The sequence below is a fragment of the Phalaenopsis equestris genome, unplaced genomic scaffold, assembly GCF_001263595.1.
Source record: "Phalaenopsis equestris unplaced genomic scaffold, ASM126359v1 Scaffold000251, whole genome shotgun sequence".
Lineage (NCBI taxonomy): Eukaryota > Viridiplantae > Streptophyta > Magnoliopsida > Asparagales > Orchidaceae > Phalaenopsis > Phalaenopsis equestris.
Genome location: NW_018164693.1, coordinates 2,889,567 through 2,913,941, shown reverse-complemented (window position 1 = coordinate 2,913,941; position 24,375 = coordinate 2,889,567). Strand labels below are relative to the sequence as shown.

Below are 24,375 nucleotides of genomic sequence, written 5' to 3'. Positions count from 1 at the left end.
GAGCGGTAGGTGAGATGTGATAGGTGAGCGGTACCACATTACAAAAATGCCCTTTTACCTTAGTTCAATAATTGGGGGTCAAAATAACACTATTATTATATTTATTTTGTTAAACTGGCTGGGGAAACTATTTCTCATCTGTTTTTCAAATGCACTTTTGTTAGAAAGGTGTGGAACTCTCTTGATGGGATGCTGGGTTGTAATGCTGATGTTGATGGTTGGAATGATCTAAATCAATGTGTGTTTGCTTGGAATCATGAGAAGGGGTAATCATATGACTAATCTGATTCAATATATTTCCTAATGGTTGTTATGGATGGATAGAAATTCCATGATACTTGATAAATTTGGGATCAAAGTGAAAAGTGTGATTGCTAATATCATCTATTATATACATAAAATTGAGAAGTGTGGTAATGTTACCTCCAATTTCTTTGCTTGGATGGATTATTTTAATACCTCTCCTAATGGGTGTGGTCGGACATTGATGAACTCTATGGTTCAAATGGTGGTGTGGAGGAAGCCTGATTTTCCTCGTATTAAAATCAATACTGATGGTAGTTGGAAATGCTAATAATGTAAGAGTTTGTGGTGTTTTCAAAGATAATACTATGAATTGTTTATGCTTTCTTACCTCCTCTTGTGTTGTTGTTGGTGCTTTAGGAGGCAAAGCCTGGGCTGTCCTCTTAGCCATCAAAATTGTTGTTAATTTTAGTTAGAATTATTTGCATGTTGAATTAGACTCTTTGGAGTTAACTAACATTTTGCAGGGTGCTAAACCTCCTGAGTGGAATAGTTTGATTTGGGTTAAACAAATATTTTCTTTTGTCAAGAATATTAATGTTTTGTGGAGTTTTATATATAGAAAAGGCAACCTCCCTGTCAATTGGCTTGCTATAAATGACTCTAATGTTGATAGATCTGTGGTGGATGTGGTTCCTCCTACTCCACTCAAGTTTTTGCTTCATGGGAACAATTTGGACATTCCCTACATCAGATGCACTTCTTCTTAATTTTCTTTTGGGGTTCTGCATGTATACTTGTATATTAGAGATTATTTTGCATTGGGTTGTATTAGAGAGAGAATACATAGATTTTACAATTTGTGTTTGTTGTTTTTTATGATGGGTTTTAGTAGGATTCACTCCCTACTATTTTGACTAATTTTTTTGGCAACAATAGAATTTCCTATGGGTTTCCTGAGAGATAGATATATATATGCTCATCAAAAGGTGGTTGGAGACCAATCACTATAGTGTGTTTGCTAATGGCAAGGCTTATGGTTTCTTTCCTGCCTTCAGGGGTATTAAACAGGGAGATCCTCTCTACCCAACTATCTTCATTCTTGCATTTGATTATTTTTCTCGGCTTATCAATCGAGCACAAATTCAACACCCGCACATACAATACTCTCACAAGTCTAAGATCTTAGTTAGCCACCTAGCTTATGCTGATGATGTTATTATCTTCTCTAATGCAAGTAAAAATTCTGTTAAGGGCATAATGAATATCTTAGAGGAATTTCAGAACTCTTCTGACCTTCTTTTCAACAGATCTAAATGCTCTATATACTTTGGCAAATATGTTTCCAATCACATTGAAAATTGGGCTACTGATTACACTGGTTATAAAAGTACTAAGCTTCCTATTAAATATCTTGGGGTGAATATTCTTAGGGGTAGGAGAAAGAAAAATCAATTGGATGAGGTGGATGATAAAATTAAATCAAGGATTACGGATTGGAGAAACATTTTTTTATCTAATGGTGGCCGGTTCACCTTGATTGAAAGTGTACTTTGCATTTTGCCTCTTTATGTTTTGTAGGTTATTAATGCAAAAAAAGCACATAGAAAAATCTTGAAAACCTTCCTAATAAATTTCTCTGGCTTGTGTCTAACTTGGGCAAAATTTGGGCTAATTGGGCTAGAGTCTCTATGCCTCGATTCTCTAAAGGTCTTGGATTTAAAACTTTACAGCAAATTGTTGATATCAATATGTACAAGCTTTGGTTTAAATTTTTGGTGGGGGAGTCCATTTGGGCTCAATTTCTTTATCATAAATATTACCAGACTGCTCACCCATCTACTGTGACTTGGAGAACTAATGATTACTTTGGAAGGCTATACTCCTGGAAGGCTATACTCCTTGCTAGAACTGTTGCTACTCAGTTTTTTTTTTTTGTGAGGTTGGAGATAGTAAAATCTCCTTTTGGCTTGACCATTGGGGCACTTCTGATCTTACTACCCTTCCACATTCTGATATTACTTCAAACCTGCTGGTTTTTTGATGTTTGTGATGGTGGGAATTGGAATATTAATATGTTGAGGTCCTTGGTGGGAAATTTAGCTCCTTCTATTTCTACTACCCAGTGGAAGAGATAAGCATATGTGGCAATTTATTTCTATGGGGTATGTTACTAAAATGTTATATAGAAATACTCACTACTATCACAAATGGAAATGGAGCTCTTCCCTATGGCATCATTTTAATTCTCCTTCTACCTCTTTTTTTCTCTGGAGATACTTACATTCCTTATTGCCTCTTGATGACATACTTAAGCTGAAAGGACTGAAGTTGGCTTCTATTTGCTACATTTGTAAGAGAGAATTTGAATCTTCCCATCATCTATTTTTTGAATGTTGTTCTGCTAAGCATGTTTGGAATACTGTCGGTGAGCTACTTGGTGTTGCTGACCTAGTCCCTTTAGTTTGAGTAAACTATTAGAGGCTTAGCAAGGTGTCACCTCTCTTCCCTTTAAGATGAATTACTTTCCTTTAATTCCTTTAATGGTTCTTTGGTTCATCTGGCTTGCTAGAAATGATTATAAACATCACTCTTCTTCCCCCTCTCCTACTACCATTGTTTTTCTCATCATGGCTAATTTTTATAAAGCTACTAAAGCTATTAATAATGATAATGCCACATGAATTTCGGATGGTAAGAAGAAACCTGTTTTGGTCAGATGATTGCCACCTTTATCTGGGTGGCTTAAGGCCAATATAGATGCTAGTTGGTCTAATATAGTTGCTGGTGGTTTGTTTAGAGACAGAAATGGGAATTTCCATTCTTTTTTTGCCTCACCTATTGTTGCCTCCACACTTATTAAGGCTGAATGTTATGTTGTTCTTTTGGCTTTAAAGGTCACTATTTCTTTTAATTTCAAATGTGTTATCATTGAGACTGATTCACAATGTTTTTATGGATATCCTCATCAAGAAGTCTGAATCGGTCTGGAACATAACTTGTTTACTACAAAGCATACATAATGTGATCAATAACAATCAACTCCAAATTCTCTTTGCTTTTGTCTATCATGAGGGAAATACTCCTGCTGATTGGCTTTCTAAGCTAAACCTAAATAAAACTCTGGTTGGCATTACCCCCTCGTTTTCCCCTTAAAAGTTATATACTTAGTGATATGTAGGACACTCCTTATTTAAGGAGTTGATGGAACCTTATGTTGAATCGTTTCTGCTATGTTGGGCCTTTCTTTCTTAAGCCTCATGGTTTGTGGTGGGAAGGTTGGTTTTTTCTATCTGGATTTTTATTTTGTTACAGATCTATTATGTCCTCTTTTTTGGAATGGACTTCTTTCACGGCTAATGTTATTAAATGACATACTTGATTTCCACCTCATTTGCTATATTGTTTTGCAAACCCTGACTCAATGGAGAGATTTTGCAAGTGTTATGAGAAGCATATCTAGATCAGGTTTATTTTCACACAATTTGCCTCAAACCTTCCACCGAAGATCTACATGTCTGCTGCATATTGCTTCTTATGGGTCGGACTCTAGCTGCTTTGAACGAAGATATTTTGGTTTTACAACTCTCACAACTAATTTTACAATGTTATTATACGTTCCTTTCGGTATTTTTTCTTCAATTGGTATACTTTCTATAGGTATATTATGGAGATGCTATACATTTTAGCCTTTTCTTTCTTTGTTTCTTTGTGTGGAGTTGTACTGCGGAAGGAGGAACCCCTATGACGCTATGTATTACTTTTTGTTTTTAGTGGGGATCCTCTTTCCCCCCTATTTTTGTAACTTCATTTTCTATCAACGCACAACTAATTTTACAATGTTTTTATACGTTCCTTTCGGTATTTTTTCTTCGATTGGTATACTTTCTGTCAGGATACTTGTCTTTATGAAGATGTTATACCTTTTTTTTTTCTTTCTCTGTTTCTTTGTGTGGAGTTGTACTGCGGAAGAAGGAACCCATAGGACACTATGTATTCCTTTTTGTTTTTAGTGGGGATCCTCTTTCCCCCCTATTTTTGTAACTTCATTTTCTATCAACGTGCAGGGAGTCACGAGCTACTCTTCATTTTATATATATATATATATATATATATATATATATATTGTTGAATCTTACTTAATCTATCCGGGAGACACCCACGCCCAGAAATAGTGCAACTCAGAAAGAAAGAGAGAGTAAAGTGTTGAGTTGTGAACAATAAAATTGCATAACTTCATAAAGAGGACCCCCTATTTATAAGAATTGGGGATATACAATTATATACTATATCCCCAGTAAACGTAAGTACAACAGGGTTATTTTAGTCTATGCATAAATATAGCCCAGAGGCTCATGGGTGTCCGACCGAAAGAGACCGGGCGGCTATTAGGTCGGGCTATTAGTTTGTTAAGCTGCCATTAGGCCGGATGATCTTGGTTGGGTATAATTATACTGAGTGGCCATCGGACAGGGGGTTCGTTGAGCTAGGCGGCCAATTGCTCGGGACTGATACCAACTGCTATAAAACCAAATGATTTGCCTTGCTCACCCGGCCTAACGAGAGTTGAGGGCGTTGGGGCCATCTGATTGAGCCTGATCAAGTAGATTATGTGGGAGATGTAGTTAGGATTTTTGATATCCTAGCTATTATTCCTTGATTTGCGCTTTAGCCAGGCATTTTGTGTGATCTTTATGTTTTTACTGGGTGTGAACTTGCTCATTAGTATATTATGTCGGTCTTATTGTAGGGATTCATGCCCAACAGAAAGGAGCTGCAATGATTTATACTAACACCTTTTATGCAGGTTTTATTAAGCTTTCCTCTTACCAGATACGGTTTGTTATACGCTTGTATGATATAATCCGTGCTAAACCTTTGTGTTACAGGTTGAGTGAGCCTTTTTTTGACTATTGTATGTACTTTTTTAGAGACTTTAGGGACTATGTATCATAAATAATATACGAGAATGGGTTTTGAGGTACTTGACGCACCGAAGGAGCAGCTTGTGTCTTGTACCTTAACTCTATATTTCATATAAAACAGTAGGACTAAACTTGGCTATGCGAAGCTTGATCACCTTTTTGTTTTTTCTAGAAAATGTTATCGACCCAGCGGCACCCGACCTTTTTATTATTTATATACATGGTTTGATTTACTTGATGATGTGTAATAACTTGTTCCCGCCCCTTTTGATTATAATTTATCTAGGATGCTCATGCAAAGTGTAATTTAAGCTTTTTAAGGAACTAAAATTTCTCTTTTTAAAATCCTAATACTTAGAAATTAAGACTAATTAATATTTAGGATTGAAATATTTCAACTATTTAAAAACAACACTTTACTTTTCTGCATGGTCTTTGGGCCACTCTTTTCAAAATCCTAATACTTAAAAATGAAGACTAATTAATATTTAGAATTGAAATATTTCAACTATTTAAAAACAACACTTTACTTTTCTGCATGGACTTTGGGCCAATTTTAAAATGATGTTTAAAGCATAACAATATCCCAATTCATATTTAATAGAGCCTCCATGCTCAAGACCTGTTTAGACAATTGCATTATATCAAATGTTCCGAGGAGAATCTCACATGCTTCTTCACCCAACTAGCCAACCATAAGTTTTAATTATTAGGTGGCTGTCTAGCACACTTAGTGTGTTAGAGGCTTCCCCAATTGAGACGGAAAATAAGTCCTTTGTGAGAGTATTTTCAGGTTTATAGTTTGACCTCTCTTCTCTTCTTTCTGGTGGCTTCCTTGTCATTTATGTGACGGATGTAAGTCTCACCTCTATGAGGTCTACTTTTATAGGGTCTCAAAACTTAGAGTTTCATTCTTTTGACCTTAGGGCTACCGAGGTTTCTTTAGACGATGAAATTCATGGATTGTTCATTATTTATTTCATTAAATTTTCTCTCTCCTAACGTTTTTTTAAATTTTCTTTTCTTAAGAGATTTGGAGCTTAGTTATTGTTGGATTTATTATGTTGATCAAGGTGCACTTGAATTTTGCAAAGCTCAATTCCTATATCCTCCCATGAACGCAGACATAAATTTTTGTGTTTTATTATTATTATTAGTATTATTGGCGTAATTGAACATTTTTGCATTTGATATATTCTTCATCATAAACATTTATACTTTGGTGCTTTTATGACAAAAATTGGCCGTATTATTTTCTTGAAAGCTATAATAAAATGTCAGTTTGATCAATTTCGCTCGATATGTCATAGTAATATTGCATTTTAATTAATTCAATATAGCACACCAAAAAATTATTCAAATAATGAAAAAAAATATTTACACTACACTCAACTAAATTATCTTAAAAATAAATATATTTAAAATATATGAACTTCATGCTAAAAAAACATTTAAGGACAAATTTCTCTCATTATATAGCTATAAGCCTTGGACCTTCTATGATTTTTTACTGAATATATATATTTTAGTTTAGAACAAATATCATTCTATCCTGATAGAGATTATATAAATTTATCTAACTAAAATATGAATATATCTTCCAAATTTAACAAGACATAAAACATAAAACTGAAGAAAGAACTATTTAATTAATTCCCATAATCGTATCTAAAACAAACCAGCAATCCCTCTATTCCTCTCTCATGCTGCTCTCCCAAGCATTCCAGGATCATGTAGTTGCTCCAACTCCGAGAAAATCAATAAAAGTTGGTGAAGAAGAAGCTACAGAAGCCGCCATAAGACCGCTGCCTCCTCCTTCTCTATTAACCCGATCAACCAGGTCAGTACTTGCTCCTCCCTCTCCTGATGATGATAAAGCTGTCATCTCGATCAAGTTAGAAACTTGATGACAGTAAAAGCTGTGCAAGGCTTCATTACGATCTCCTTGCGCTTCAGAAGTCCTCGGAATGATGTTTTTTGTCTTGTCTTCTTGGCTGATGTTTTGGCCTGCAAAGCCTTGCGTGAGCTTCTAAAATTAATGATGAGTTTCCAGTAATTAATTAATGAAGTGGCAAAGGAACTTTTGGGCAACGGGAGACAGCTTCTGTCGAAGCTATTTGTGCTTTTAGGATGTCCTTCGATAGAGTAGGACGAGTTAAGATCTTGTTAAATTAGGGTCATGAAACTGTTATTTTTTCTTTCTTTTCTTTGCAATGTTTGGATGGCATTAGGCTGAAAACTAGGTTTTATTAAGGTTGATTGGATTGGCTATTTTTAGTAAGTAAAGGTAAGTAAAGATATATATATAAATTTTTAATTATGTTTTTTATTTTATAAAAAAAACAGCATCATATTTTTAATCACACCAACAATATTAAATATTGTTTTTGTTAAAACTTGGTAGGATTTAGTAACAAAACCTAAGTATTTAGTTTGATTTAAAAAATAATAATAATAATTACATAAATTTCTAAGAGTAGATTTGGTTTTCCATGCCTGAAACCATTCAAATACATAACACACGTAAGAGAGATCTCACTAGTAGGGTTTATCAAGCCGATGTTGCAGACGGAAAGATGCACTTCATGAAAGTCAGAGATAAAAAAAAATGATAAAAAATGAATGGATTAACTTCTTTTATCAAATGAATCTAAATATTAATAAATAAATTTCAAAATAAATATCAAATAATTATTTTTGTTCAATTCTATGCATATTATATTCATTTTAAGATAAATCAACAATTTAAGAAAATAATTAATCAGCTAAATTTTGGATTAAAGTTTTCTGACCCAATCTTTCCTAAAAAAACAATCACTAATGAAAAACCCAACAAAAAGAAACAAACAAAATCAGTGGCGTCATAGAACTAATGGTAGAAAAGCCAGTCTTGCACTATTGCTAGAAAAAGAACAGCAAGAAATAAGTAAAACATACCAGAATAGAAATCGAAGGGCTTTTCTTCTGTATAGCTTCCAAAGTGGCTTAAAAGACTGTTATTTTCACCATTTGGAAAGAGATGAAAAGAAGAAGAGCTGTAATCAACAATGGAAGAAGAGAAGAAGGGATGATTAGGAGTAATTTCTTCGAGTCTTCTATCCATGGCTTGGCTTAGCTTCCTCCTCCTATAAGCGTTGGACTGCTCTCTGTACTTCCTTGCCATGATAACATGCCAGTGGTTCTTCACAGCATTATCAGTTCTACCAGGAAATAGCCTTGCAATCATAGCCCATTTGTTGCCATAGAGTCTATGAGCAGCCATGAGCTTCTCCTCCTCTACTTCAGTGAAAGCACTTCTATTTATCGTTGGATCTAGTTGGTTGAACCATCTCAATCTACAGCTCTTACCTTTATTAAAAAAAAAAACAAGGAAATGAAGAGAAGGTTTACATTGTAATAACTGTGTTTAATGTCATTTAAATTGTTTACCTGATCTGCCGTTTAGTTTTTCTGCTATGAGATTCCAGTTCTGAGGGCCATAGATTGAAACCAGGGCTTTGAGCTTGGAGTCTTCTTCTGGTCTCCAGTGGCCTCTTGCGCAGAGATTGGACTGCCCTAAGCTTTCATTTATGTTCTCCTCTTCTGCATCTGCTCTGCTGAGATTTTCTTCAAGCACTTCATTTGTCTCTGAGGTGCCCATAAAGGGAAACAAATGGTGGGTTGAGAGAGAGCAAGATGGACTGATGGGAAGGAAGACCGTTTTTGAAAAGAAAGATTTTGAAGAGGAAGAAGAGGGAGAATTCGCTTCTTCTTCTTGTGCTTCAGCTTCAACATAACTGTTTTCCATGCCATGATCTGTGGAACTAAAGTGCAGTGGAGCCATTCCTATAAAGAGAAATGAGAAAATTTGTGCTGAGGGATGGTAATGGGAAGTGAAAGGGAGAGTTAGTTTTACCCTCACAGAAACCTATAGAAATCTTCTTTCTTACCCGTTCACTTGTAAGGGCTTCTTTGGGGTAGATTATAAGTGCAGGCTGCATTTTCAAAACGTCATTTTATCGTTCAAAAAATATATTTCAGCAATTTATCTGAAAATATGGTTGAGTTTTTACACTATACGTATGTCGGATTTCATGTCTGAAAATATGGTTGAGTTTTTACACTATACGTATTTCATGATAAATTGTTTATCTGAATAAACACAAGATGCCCCAAATACATGATAAATTTAAATTCTTATCCTCTCTATACACGTGTGTGGCGTCCAGTAACATGTGCGAGCGCTCTCCCACATCACAAATCTTATTTCGGGGAAAATAATATTGCTCAGTCGCGTTCAATCGTTCTCTTTCTCTCTCCATTTTGTCAAAAGTACCGCATTGATCAGTGTCGGCTAGCAAGAGCACTGAAGACTGAAGAGGCCCAACAGCACCTTTCTTTTCGAAGGACTTGGAGGAGGGAGGAAACTGGCCTTCTACTGTTCAACTACCGTAAGCATATCAAAATTAATGTTCGTCACAATTGAGCAGGGAAAAATTTTATGCACGGACCTGTCATGACAATAAATGACTATTCTCTGTATAAGATTTTTAATAAAATATCATATTATTTTGATAAACTGTACATATGTTGGAGTATGCTTTAAATTTTGCTATATTTATGGTGTTCCTAATACAATATATGCTGTGTTAGCAATATATTATGGATAAATATGAAGGAAGGGGACGTGGTTATATGTATGCATGGATAATAGTGTTCAAATGTTTAAAAAACAGATATTTATTGAGATTTAGATATTATTTCACATATTTATATTTACATGTTAGAACAATTTTCTTGCTCGTTTGATGTCTGAGGGGGTGTAAATAAGCCGGGCTTGAGCGAGCACAAGATTTGTTTGTTTTAGGCTAGTTATTTTTTATTATTTTTATTTTTTGTGTTTGATTATATAGCTCATGAAAAAACTTGTTTATGCCCTGCTTGATACAAGCTTGAATGTTTGAATCATGCTCGGCTGGAATTAGAGCTAAATAGCTAGAACCTTCAAGCGGGCCACGCAATCATAGTGCTCAAAAGTGGGATTTCTTTGCATTTAAGCAACTTTAAGACTGTAAGAAAACCTCTCCCGCCAAGTGGAACTAAAGCGTGAAAAAAATGAATGAAAGAGAGTCTCTCTCACCGAAGTGAAACCCTCACCTGATATTTTTTTCCAAAATGAACATTAAAGAAAGAGTGGGTATGTGAGATGTGAATATATATATATATATATATATATATATACATGTGATCAGTGTCAGATATATATATATATATGTATATATATATGTGGCATTTACATACGGATCACCCAATTTTGTATGTATTCACATATCTCGACTCCTAATTTTTTCATTCATTTACATGCATGTCACACTACATGAAAAAATGCTAAATCCGAAGACAAAACAGACAACTTCAATTTACACCGTAAAAAAATGTTATATTTTCCAACGGTCTAGCGACGATTTATGATATGAGTTATTGTGATGACATAACTATAGGACAGACCGTCGCTTATCAACAGTAATATTTTTTCCGATGTTTTTATTTTTTACTGATGCATCATACCATCAATTATAATCAAATATTAATCGACAACCAAATTTCGTCAGTTACCAACGCACTTTTTTAATAAACGATGAGAATTTTCGTCGGTAATAGCTTTAAGAACTGACGAACTGAAAGTTGTTTATAAGTTGTCCTCCCCCTTGCCTACATTACTCCTCTCTACCTGAGGCCCTTACTTACATTGCTTGTCTTTCCAAAACCCTTGCTTGTCCCGCCACTAGGGCTGTCAAAAAAGCTCGTTGTTCGCGAACAGTTCGTGTTCGGTTCGTCAATGAGTTCGTGTTCGATTCGTTCGATAAGTAAACGAGACAAACACGAACATTTTTTTTTTTCGTTCGGTTAGTTAAACGAACCAAACACGAACAGTGATGCGTTCGTTCGTGTTCGAATCGTTATTGTTTGAAAAAATTTTATAAATTATAATATATAATAAAATAATAATAATAATATATTAATATACTATAGTAGTAATATACTAATATAGATATTGTATATTTATATAATATCAGTTATATAATTAATATATAATATTATTTTTATATATTAATATTAGGGATGTCAAACTGACTCGTCGTTCGCAAAAAGATCGTGTTCGGTTTGTGTTCGGCTCGTTCGTTTAGAAACGAACACAAGCTTATTTCAAACAAACTAAATTTTAAACGAACCGAAAACAAACACAAGCTTTGTTCGTTCGTGTTCGGTTCGTTTACACCCCTACCCGCCACCCCCTCTTTGTTTCATCTAAAACCATTGGCTTAATTGAAAACCCTTGTGATATAGTCACAATAGAAGCTAGTTGGGAACACAACAATGGATCATGGCTTACAGTGACTAGAAACTTCCCATTTTCTCGTCCTTTTGCTCTTCTCCTACCCAAAACTATCGAGGAAGGTAACTTCTCATCTTCATTTTCCTTTTTATTTTTATTTATTTTGAAGAATGCGTTTAGGGTTTAGCGTTTAGCAACTAGAAGGAGATTTGACCTAATATTTTCCTATTTCAGTTGGATTACATCAGAGATAGACTTTAAGCCCATGTGTTCTTGCTTTAGTTATGGATGCTCTTACTAGACATTTACAAGACGATGTATCTTGGTGTATGCTTTTTGTAGTGATATCCTTCAGCAATGTTTTGGGTGCTTTAGAAAGAGTTTAGGAAAAACTTAAATTACGAAGGTTGACATTGGATTCTAAAGGCCTTCTTTTGAGTAGATCTAGAGTTGAATACATTAAATGAAAGTTTAGTAGTAGTAGCTCTAGTAGTAAAGTTGTAACTACGGGTGATCGAAAACATTGAAAGGTGTGAAGTTTTAGATATCCTGGGTCTCTAGTTCAAAGTGATGGAGATATAGATGAGGATGCAATTAGTGGATTTTAAGTTGGTTGGTTGAAGTGGAGGAATACATCCAACCTATTGTGTGATAAAAAAATATCGCTACAACGTAGAGTGTTGGTCTTTAAAAGAGAAATATAAAACAAATTTAAGAGTTGTTGAGAGTTGTTGAGATGAGAATGCTTAGAGATGAGAATGCTTAGATGGACGAGTGGCTTGACACATATAGACAAAATGCAAAATGAATATATTCATTATAGGGTTTGTGTAGCTCTAGTGGCGGACAAGATTGTAGAGAGTTGTTTTAGATGGATTTGTTACTTTAAACGTCGTTCATTTGATGATTCAGTTAGAAGAAAAGTATAAGTTTATATTCAGCTTATGTTAAGAAAGACAGAGATAGACCTAAAAATACTTGGCATATTGTATAAATACTTACAGAGATAGACCTAAAAATACTTGGCATATTGTATAAAAAATGATCTTAATGTATTAGAATTAAATAAAAATGTGACACTCAATAGGACACAACGGAGAAAAATAGATTCTTGTAGGTGACCCCACTTAGTGGGATAAAAGCTTGTTGTTGTTTTAGTTGTTGTAAAAGATAAATGTGTAATGAATATATCAATAGATAGAGCTGGTATAGCTCTAGTGGTAGAAAAAAATTAGACAGTCAAAGATTTTACATTTTAATACCACTAAATTCCTATGTATCTATATGCTAACACCTAAATTTTAGCATTTTAATACAACTTTTCATGTACATGTAAACTTGTATGTTTAAAAAAAAAAAAAGGGTTAGTTGTTAGATATGTAATTACAAAAAATTTGAGAGTAGAATTTCCTATCTTCAGTTAAGGCTTAAGCCAATAAATGGTCTATGTTGTATCAGATCGAAATTTAGTATGATCGATCCATAGTTTGATTTTGCACATTGGGTGAGTCTTTAAATTTAGGGCTTAGCTTTTGTAAAATTTAAGTTATACATGTACGAAAATTAAGACATTTATAGTATATGATATACATGTATTACGTAGTGTATGTCTATAAATTTAGCTAAAATAATGACAATCTCTCGAAAATTTATTTTTGACTGAAATTCTTTTGAATGAGACCTTTGATTGGATAAAAAACAGATCGTTTAACATCATATTTATGCTATGTATGTCGAAGATTGTTAAATTCATTAAGACTTCTATTTCTAATATTGTTTGTAACTATAGCTACTCCAGCCAATTTTTCACAAATATGTTTGTTCTGTATTTTGCTTCCAACTATAAAGCCCATTTTAGAACTAATTATTCTCGTCACTGCAATCACTTACGAGATTAATTGCACGCCGCAAAATATTTTCTTAAAAGAAGATATTTCATATGATGTAAATAATATTCAATGTTTCTTCCTTCGGGAAGTCTAATTTCCATTTTTAAAATGAAAATTCACTTTAAAATCTAATTTGTGTGTTCCAAAATAGAAATTCACTTTGAAATCTAATTTTCATTACTGCAATTCTCATTTTGACATTGTAGATGAGATTTCAAAGTGAATTTTGATTTTTGAGCTGACAAATTAGATTTTAAAGTGAATTTCTATTTTCGGAATATAATTAGAATTCAGATTGGAGGATGCAGTGAAAACTCTTACATTGAAACCTTTTTTTTTTTTTTTGTTTAAGAACATATTTTGAGGTGTACAGTTAATCAAATATGGGGTTTTCAAAGATAAGAATGCTTAAACTATTGATTAGCTTTGCACTTGAAAAATGAAATGAGAAAGAAATAAATTAATGTAACGTTTGGTGTAGCTATGATGTTTGATCTTAAAAACAAGAAAAATTTAAGACAATCGATTTTCGACAACCCTCACAGTCTCAAATAGGGAGTTAATATTTTAAATTTGAGCTTAACTGCGGTCTACTCGAAAGAAATTGGATTCAAAATTTCGGGCTCAAACTTTGCTCGTTGATTGTGACACGCTCTTTATCCAAGTCAACAATAAAATATGTGAATTTTCAACCGATTGTGATTGTTCGAGCTATCTAAAATGCTCACTACTTTTACAGTGTGTTAATTATTATCAGATTTGATCAACTTTGGTTACAACTTTGTCATTAGTTCTACTACTATACAAGTTAGTTGTTTAACATTTTAGTAAATTTAGTTCTGTTAAAGACCATTAATCGGTCAAACATTAATTTATAATTCATTAAGAATTCTCCCTCTAATATTATATGTCACTGCACCTATACTAGCCCTTGCACAGATATATTTGTATCATATTTTGTCTCCAAGTAAATCATCATCTTCTCTACAACTTTTAACTAGATTACTTTTACCCCTTTTAATAAATTCTGAGGAGAAAATGTGTCATGTGACATAAGAGTGCTCACTTTATCATCCAATAAGAAATCTAACTTTCATTCTCAAAATGAAAAGTCACTTCGAACGTTATATTCATGACATTTTCTGAACCTAATGTTTGAAGTGAATTTTTTTTCATGCTTTAATAATATGACCAACTTATAATAAAATTGAGACAAAAATTACATTTTTTTGATAGATTTGCAATTGAAGTTGTCACAACTTGGCCATGAATTAGATGGTATGTAATGACGGCTTTGTTAGGTCATCAATTTGCCATTTTATCTAAAATGTGCCACAAAATAATTTTGTTTCAAATTATATGCAATGCTCTATAAATTGAGACGTACTATTCAAATTATATGCAATGCTCTAAATTCACAGCCATATGGCTAAGCCGCCCGGCTTTTTTCCGCAATGGCACGGGTCGAACCCTTACTAAACCTCGAACAAGAGCGGCTCGTATGAGATATTATTACGTCCTGACGACGGCCGTGATAAACGGAGGTCGGCTTGGTAAAAGAAGAAAAAGACGCAAGCAATTACTAGATGAGGGAAACAGTAGGCAAGAAAATATGGATTATCCTATCACAGTTTATTGGAGAAATACATTTTATGAAAACGTCTTCAATAAGAATATTAACGATCCGATTTTCACCTGCATTGGGTTGGTTCAAAATCGATTCAAATAAATTCGATCTAAAATTTTTGCTCGTAACTTAGTTCAAAATGAACTTGAAATAAACTTTAATCCAAAACTGTAGCTCCTCTCTCGGCTTGATCGGAGCTATAATTCATATTAATTTTCAGAAAGTTAATAATCTCCGACTTAAATTCTCAGCCCTACTTTGCAAGTCCATTTTTTGTTGTCAGCAAATCTTCGCTGAGTAATCAAATATTCCACAAGAATAAAATTGCGTCAGCTAATCTGACCAAAAAGCTTTATTAATGTATATAGGTTAACTAACTACGGAATATGTCCAAAAAGAAGAAAAAAAACTAGGCCCCGTGGTGGAAACTGAGGGCCCGTTTGGGGGCAGCTTATTTGGTGCGGTGGTATTTTGAAAACGCATTGACCTGTTTGGGTAAACTGCGAGCATATGCGTTTTCAAAACGCTTAAAACAATATTTTTACACCACACCTATCAGCTTATTGGCAGCGGTCTGACTTTTCCAGAAAAATAATGTAATAGCTACCGCACATAGCTTATGAGCAGAGTATTTTCAATCAGCTTATCAGCAGATTATTCAATAAGCTACAGCTGTCCAAAATAGACCCTGAGAAACGCATTCAAAAGTCTCTACTATTAACTACTAATATTCTTAAAAATCAAATTTAGGGTCTTTTTGGAGTAGTTGTAACTTATTGAACAATCTGTCAATAAGTTGATTAAAAATAGTCTGCTGATAAACTAAATAGATATCAAAATTTTTATTTTTATGGAAAAGTCAGACCGAAGCCAAAAAGGTATCACCGCACCTAGATAGGTGTGGTGTGAATGCTATTTAAAAATGCACAAGTTAAATAGATATCAAAATTTTTATTTTTATGGAAAAGCCAGACCGAAGCCAAAAAAGGTACCACCGCACCTAGATAGGTGCGGTGTGAACGCTATTTGAAAATGCACAAGCTGTCAAAACACAGTTTACCCAAACAGATCAGATCCGTTTTCAAAATGTCACGACATTAAATAAGCTGCCCCAAACGAGCCCTTAACCATTAATGTAACCCAAAGGAAACTTTTTATATAAGAAAACGAGCGCTAGCTTAATTAAATTTTTTAATAGGAGAAATTTTCATGATATTTTGGAAAGGGTTGAGACCCTCAACAAAGTACTCTAACAAAAAGGCAAAGAGAATTTTTTTTTTTTTTAACCTGTAAATTGTGAGACATCAGAATTATCAAGAAAACTGTTAAGCCTCAGCTCATTTTTCTGTTTGTTAATGGCAAAAATTAAAGTTTTGGGGATAGATACGTAAATAGATAAAAATTAAATCTACCTGCAATTATTTTATTGTATTTTTTCCGGCAAGAAAATTGCTTGAATTTGAGGGAAGATCGGTTGCAGCAGGAGGCAAATTAATTTCCTGGATTGGGAACAGTAGTGCAGAATTGTACTCTCTTCGCAGGATAAAAATAATAATAATAATAATAATAAAATGACGCCGTTGCTTCGAACGAGGAAACATTTTCACTGATTATTTTTCCAACTTTTAATTAAAAAATAAATTCAATTAAAGGTTCTTATTCTTAAAATAAATTAATTAGTTTTTTTTACAATATATTAATGCATTTTTACAGTATAAATATATATATATATATCATAAAAATAGGAAAAAATTATGAATTATATGGCAACTACATAAAGACCACCTTGAAGTTGTTATTTATAAATCAATCACCATCTTTCATCCATTTTTAAATTTCTCTGTTAAATATCAGCATTTATGATAAAAATCTAATTAGTATTTTTCATTTTTATCAAAATCTCAATTGTTAAATCATGGCACCTATAAATACATTGAATCGGCGGTTCAAGAAGGTTACATGGATGATTAATTTGTAAATATCAATGACTTGACTGTTTTGTATGTCATTATTCATTTTATTTTATGTAGAGACTCGAAAAGTAAGGAAATAAAACTGAAACCAAAACAAGTCAAACATATAGTACAACGTCCATGTTAATATATCATATAGTACATATTGGTTTGAATCAAACATACAAGCATACAATACCACCAAAGCTTTAATCGCACTACGTGGGGTCGGCTACATGAATCCTTTTTCTCCAACATGAATCCTTTGGGTCGGCTACATGAATCCTTTTTCTCCATTGCTTTCTATTTAGTGTCATATTTTCATTTAGTTCTAATAAATTAAGATTATCTTTTATACAATAAGCCCAAGTATTCCAAGGTTTACTTCTGTCTTTCTTAACATAAGACGAATCTAAAACATCTACTCTCCTAAACAGATCATTAGATGATCGATGTATAGTGTGACCAATCCATCTAAATTTGAGATGACTCTCTCTAATTTTCTCCGTCACTGGAGCTACACCAACCCTATCACGGAAATCAAGCATACAAACATATTGAAAAAAAAAAAAACAAAGGCAAGCATCCCTAAGTCTATTGAAGTGAAATTTTATAAGTAACTTGAACATAAGAAAGAGGCCAAAATGATCAACAACATGTTACATATGACAAATCGAAATGAACACATTTCTTCCCATTAAACCTACAGGATTTTTCTGATCATAGTTTGTCTCTGACCACCCGTGGGCAAATAAATGTTGAAAAGAAAGACTATTCTTCATTATGCGGGTCAGAATTGCTTGTTTAGTTCCGTCTCATTATTTCTGCGCATGTTTTTAATAAACATACAATCTGAGCTGCTGCTCACATCTGAAACATTTAGAGTGTGCAGTTCTGCATTAATTGTTGGATGTTGATCTCCTTAGAACTAAGAAGAAATGAACTATAACTTATCCAGAAATACATATATATGCAAATGCCCATTTATTTATTTTGTGAAAGTTTACATATACATCTCTCAAAAATATTTACATACAAAAGGTCTATGTTATTTAGTTTCATGTATTTTTTTAGGTTTAATGTTATGTTTGAATTTTAAGTTTTATTTTGGTATACATTTTATGTATGGGAGTATGAAAGTTGGTCTGTTAGATCTGTAAGTATATATATGAATTAAGTGGTGTATATAGAAATGGGGCATTTAGAAACACACCAAATAGCTTTTATATATTTGCATCTCTAGTTTAGGGTTACATATTCACATTACATGCCTCTTAATTTAATATGGACAATATAACGATTGTGTAAATTATCATTATCTTGGTTTAATGTGCTTGTTCTAAAAAATATAGGCTGTCAATGGATATTCATACTATAAGAACTTAGGTATACAATAGATTGCATTTGAGTAGAAAATGACATACTTGTGAATTCTCTAACGGTGTTTTTCATACTAGTGATATCTTAACTTCCTATTTATCTTTCAGAGGTTAAGTATCAATGTCAATGTGTGAAACATAAGAATCGGGCATAGTTAACACTAGAAAATGATATTACATAAAAAGTGATTCGCACGATTGCCAGACAAAATCACAAGATGAAAAGAGCTGAAAATAATTTCAAGCACACAAGCATGCAATAGAAACAAGGTAAATAAAACACCAAGTACAAAAAATAAAATAGGACGGTGTCACTGGGTCAACAGCGTATCCCAAAAACAGAGAAAAGCGACAAGTTACCACAAAAGTACATGTCTTGTCCTAAATCTATATATCAATGTGATTCAGAATTAAGCTATAAAACACGAGAAAGCAACTCCTAGTTCCCGTCTCGTTGTTCTGGCACCTTCGAACATGTGTCCGTAATTTATTTCTGATACAAAATTCTCCTAAGAACTCTAAAAAATGCATAGAAAAAGTAAGAAAAGACGTGACATGCATGAAAATGAGGTTAGTATAAAAAACTATCTACATGCAATGCATGTGAGTCTTGTCTGGTGGGAGGAGCTTAGCAACACCTGCAAAAAAGAGTTAGGGCCTATTTGGGGCAAAATTATAAGTGTGACGGTGCTTTCAAAAACACTGCCTAACCGTTTGATTTGCACATTTTTTAAAAAGCTGCCTCCCGTGTTTGGGTTTTTTACACTAAACACAGGCCTCGGGTCGACCCCCTCGGTCGACTTGCGGGCCGCATTTTAGGGTAAATTGCTTATCCTGAAACGCACAAGCTGCCCCAAACAGACCCTTAGTCATAATCATTACTTACTCCTTCTTATTACACGTTTATGTGTGTTTTAGGCATGGCTCCCTGCAAGAAGACTGATCTAATATACTACTACACAGATCTCAAAACTGATAAACAAGAAAGCACACCAAAAGCACAAAAGATGATGTCTGGCTAGAGCAAGCAAGCACACCAAAAGCACAAAAGATGATGTCTGGCTAGAGCAAACAAACCAGTAGAGAATTATAGTCAGTGCATCAAAAAGGACTACCTAGCATCCTAGTTTTTAGCTTAGCACTTCATCTAACGTAATGTCCTAACATGACATCTGAGTGAGTGCAGGGTTAAGTCAGAAGGGTGGTGAATGTTTTGATAGGGTCACCATCGCTGGCCCCGTTCTAAGGATGCAAGGATTATAAGAGGCCCCACTAGATGCAAGTTTTGGAAAAACTTAAGTGTTAAAAGAATAACCTCGCTTATGGTCCAAGTTATGGATGCAAAATAGTTTCAAAATATATATTATTTTAAAAATATGGTACATGAAGTAATAAAAATAAGTATATTTTTATACTTTTAAAATTGTTCCTGAAAAAAAGAGAGCCTAAGTGGCACCTTTTAGATCTCTTGGAACCTTAGCACAACATACGCATGTTGTTCCACAGTGTGATAGGCTAGTATTGCCCACTGAGACATTCTCGTGAGCAATATTAGTTATCACGTCATGACCGACAGAGGGTCACTTAGCTAACGAACCAGATTTGTCGTTAAGATGACAAGTGATGCACATGAAAAGGCAACATAATCCAATGTAGTGTGATCGTCTTATCGGGGTAGGAGTGATCAAAAGGTAGAAAACATTCGCCACTAGTATATGGAGGCATATATTAATGACAAATGTGTTGACCACATGCAAAACATACAAACATAAGTGAAGATGAGTGTGCCGAGGAGACAGTGACTTGGGGGTTAATGTTGACCTCATTTTTGGTCATCTATATTTCTATTATTTGAAGCTTGGTTGGACTTCACTTAAATTGAATCTAGTTAAACCCTAAAATTTTTTATTTCTCTTTAAAGATGATTGTAAGGCTCAAAAGCTCATTTTAAATGATTCATGAAGCTTATCATAACTAATGAGAGCCATGCAAACCAATCTGATGATCAGTTAAAATAATTTTTATGTAGGAGTTGTCTACTAAGCTTGATATACATGAAAATGATCTTACGTAAAAATTATTCAGCGAATCATTATTGTTTAAAATGAATTTCACCTTTGTGTCCATTTCTTCAAAGTTTTTCAAATGAGTCTTTGGGTGCTCCCTTTTGACCCGATTTGGAAAACACTTAAAAAAGAAAAATCATGGAGCATGATTCAACTCCAATCAATCTAGTAGAATAAGTTTTACATTTAAATGACACACTTTCATATAACCAACAAATTTCTTAATACACTGTTTCAAAAATAAACTATAGAAGATAGCTCTCATGATGAAAGTATAGCGAGCCTCAATTAATTTGAGTATTCATCAAGAGATGCTTAGTTATTTGTGCAATTATTCGATTCATAAGAGGGAAGATTGATAATTAAACAAGTAGACCTGATAATGATAGTGATGGAGGGCTTTTAACATTATTAGTGACAGCTGATGCTAACATTTGTGGTGAAGACAAATGTTAGTATTATTTATGATGACATGCAATGGTATTGTTTAAAATAATTTGATACTTTTAGCAATAACAAGATAGAAGTCAGCATATTGACTAACATTGGCATCATTGTTATTGTCATTGGAGGGTGTTCACATTAATGTTAACAATTCGTGTCAATTTTGTTAACATTTACAAGTGTTGGGATTGATGTCAATGGGGTGTATCAGCTTTCTTAATATTTGTTTGTGGTAGGGATAGTATTAACAGAGGTCATAAGCTTTTTTGACAATAGCAGTCAATGGGTTGGTGGCCATGGAGGGCTCAGTCTCAGCATTAATAACATGAATCAAAATTGTTAGGGTTGTTGGCATGTCCACTGTTGTAATAATAGGTGCAAGCCTTTGTGTTAATGACAAGTATTGTTGTTAATGAAAAACAATAGCCATGTTTGGGATTGTTAAGCATCAATCTAATGTTAATAACTAGATTTAATGTTGTTGCTTTGTTGGTGATGATGGCTAGTGACACTGGTAGTAAAAACATGCATCGATTTTAGTCTAAATAGTGGCATTTACCTTACATGTGATAATTTATGCCTTCTTAATAGTATAATACATTGACATTGGCAGCAATGGTTAGAGTTAATCTTACTGATGACAATAATAATTAGCCTTGTTAGAGTAAATAAGAGTGTGCCTTATTAGCAACGATTTTTTCAATTTTTGGCTAATGGCAAGTGTTTAAAGTTGATTTTGACGGCAAAATTGGTTGAATTTAGTGTCAAATTTGGTGAAGATGATAGATTTATATCCAAGTCGGGAACATCAATCTTATTAGTTGTGGTGGATGTCTTTAATATTTGCAATAATCAACATATGTGAGTGTTATTGGAAAAGAATCATAGTAATGATATGCATTGATCTTTTGGGTAACTACGAACATCATCCTTGATGATGATGGTGGATTATAACTTTAGTGGCAAAAATAGGCATCAATTTTGTTCATGATGGAAGACATCAACCTTGATGATAAAGATGGGATTCAACATTCTACGGAGATAATGGGCATCCTATGTTAACATTCATGTAGAACATGAGCGTTGTCCTTTTTAGCCATGATAGACATTGGCAATACTCAAAACAAAAATCATCATGCATTAATATAATAATGTTGATGGCATTGAACTTATTATTTATGATGGTAGTTCATATTTTTGAGGCAATAGTTATTTGCACTATTCATAATGATAGGTGTTAGTATTCTTGGCAATAGTGAGCACTATTATTACTAGCAATCATAGAGTTCAACTAAGAATTATTGATTTTTAGAGACGATAGGTGATAGTATTTGTGACAATAATGAGGCTAATATTGATTTCGATTACGAGCACCAACATTGGTGCTAATGTTAGGCGTTGGCCACATTATCATTTGTGAGTGTTGATTTTGGTATTACTGATATGCTTTAACATTATTGGAGATTAAGTGTCATGATGGAAATAGCTGATGTTGAAAATTAAGCATTAGTATTAGTGTCAATGATAACGATCCTTGTTGGCGATGACTTTTATCTATGTCGGTAGTGAGTGTAAACTTAGGTGGTGATGGAATTTGTCAATTGCGATCAATAATGTATGTTAGGTGCTTGCAAAAATAGCTACGTGGTCTCTTCCTTATGATCCTTCTTAAGGCTTCTTTCTAGCCACCTTATATATTAATGGAGTGAGACGTTCTAGTTATTATGATCAGAATTCAGAACACTCAATTAGACGGTTCATATTAATCTTCATTGATCATGCTATATTTTTCAAACACCTTAGCTTTCAATTATTTTAAAATTGAGAGAATTTGGCTTTGTTAGATTTTCCGCATCAAGCCGTCAACTTTGACCATATGCAAGCATAATTCATAAAATATTTGACACTTAAAATGATATTGATAAGTTTCCAAATATCATTCACTATATTCATCTCATCGAGAAGTTCAAGTTAACTATAAGGTTTTCAGAAACACGATTAAGAGAATCCCGAAGAAAAATCCAATCATTCGTAGTTTAATTATTTGAACTCCTTAAGATCATTTGACAAGATAAATTTTCTTATATCATATTACATATAACAACCCCTCTCTTTACAGACATCTAAATTCCCCGTCAAAATTAAAGAATGTTACCTACACATGTACCATGTAGTAATCATCTGCCATTAATTCTTTTTTATGGCTCCATGTGATGCAAAAGGTCATGTATTGCGAAGCGCAAGAATTTTGGGATGATGAGCTCTATTGATAGAGATGATGACCTCAAATTGCATAGTAAGAAGCCCCACCAATTATGAAAGTTATTTTTGGATTGTGGACAAGGCCACCTTCTGGTCCCCAGGGATTGATTCCAACCTATTAGAGGAATAAGTGGGTTACCTTGTAAGAATAAAAGACGGATTTGTAAAGAGTTATTACTTTGCCCGCATCATGCTATGTATCTTCATCTTTGAAGGGAAACATAGCTGAGATGAAATAATGGATGGCATTTACGCACATACAACCCAATTCTTACGTATTTACATATCCAAGACCTAAACTTTACTTTCTACATTTCTACCATTCAAATCTTTTAATCACATTAAAATATCATTAAAGTGAAATATGCCTTTTTCATACATAGCTAGGTTGGCATATATGTAAAAATTAAAGTTTAGGTGTTAGATATGTAAATACATGTATGGGAGTTGAGCGGTACAGAACTTCAATTCTAAATTTGTGGGAATCACAGCCACCATTCAATTTCACTGATGCGAAAAACAACAGAGAAAAAATTAGGCTGCCGACAACTCCACTAACTAAAATTGATGTTTTGGATTATTTTCATTTTCACAACGGTAGAAATTATAAAGGTAGAATTTATGTTTTCAGTAAAAGATTTTGAGATCTTTTCGGCGAAGTTAAAACTTTTGGAGGGTATTGGGGTTGCTAATCAAATGGAAAAAATATTACATTAGGACTCCACAAGTAGAGTCACGTGCGGAGTCCAATGAAATTACGATTATTTTCATTTTCACAACGGTAGAAATTATAAAGGTAGAATTTATGTTTTCAGTAAAAGATTTTGAGATCTTTTCGGCCAAGTTAAAACTTTTGGAGGGTATTGGGGTTGCTAATCAAATGGAAAAAATATTACATTAGGACTCCACAAGTAGAGTCACGTGCGGAGTCCAATGAAATTACGTCATGGAGGTGATCGGTCCGATAACATTAGAGAATATTCCTCTCATGTTATTCAGGTGTTATTGTGTTATGGGAATATTCTCGGTTATAAGAACATAATAACACATCAATAATACTTAAATAACACAAAATAACATCTAAATAACACACAATAACACCTGAATAATATAAAAGGAATATTCTCTTGTGTTACTGGGCCGATCACCTCTACGGCGTAATTTCATTGGACTCCGCACGTAGCTCCGCACGTAGTTCTATGTGCAGAGCCCTGATGTAATATTTTTTTCCATCAAATGAGAGGACACTCACCAAAGTGTCATAAGAGTAAA

The 24,375-nt window shown here is 33.6% G+C and overlaps 1 protein-coding gene across 1 annotated transcript; it reads right to left on the bottom strand.

The window, feature by feature from the left end:
- Nucleotides 1–6,829: 6,829 nt before the first annotated feature.
- On the bottom strand, nucleotides 6,830–9,075 carry LOC110024256 (transcription factor MYB52-like). Its single transcript, XM_020724120.1, has 3 exons — nucleotides 8,598–9,075; nucleotides 8,106–8,516; nucleotides 6,830–7,175 (listed from the first exon to the last, which is right to left on the bottom strand). The coding sequence occupies exons 1-3, from the start codon at nucleotides 8,989–8,991 to the stop codon at nucleotides 6,898–6,900; spliced, it is 1,083 nt and encodes a 360-aa protein (XP_020579779.1). The 5' UTR covers nucleotides 8,992–9,075; the 3' UTR covers nucleotides 6,830–6,897.
- Between the last annotated feature and the right edge of the window lie 15,300 nt (nucleotides 9,076–24,375).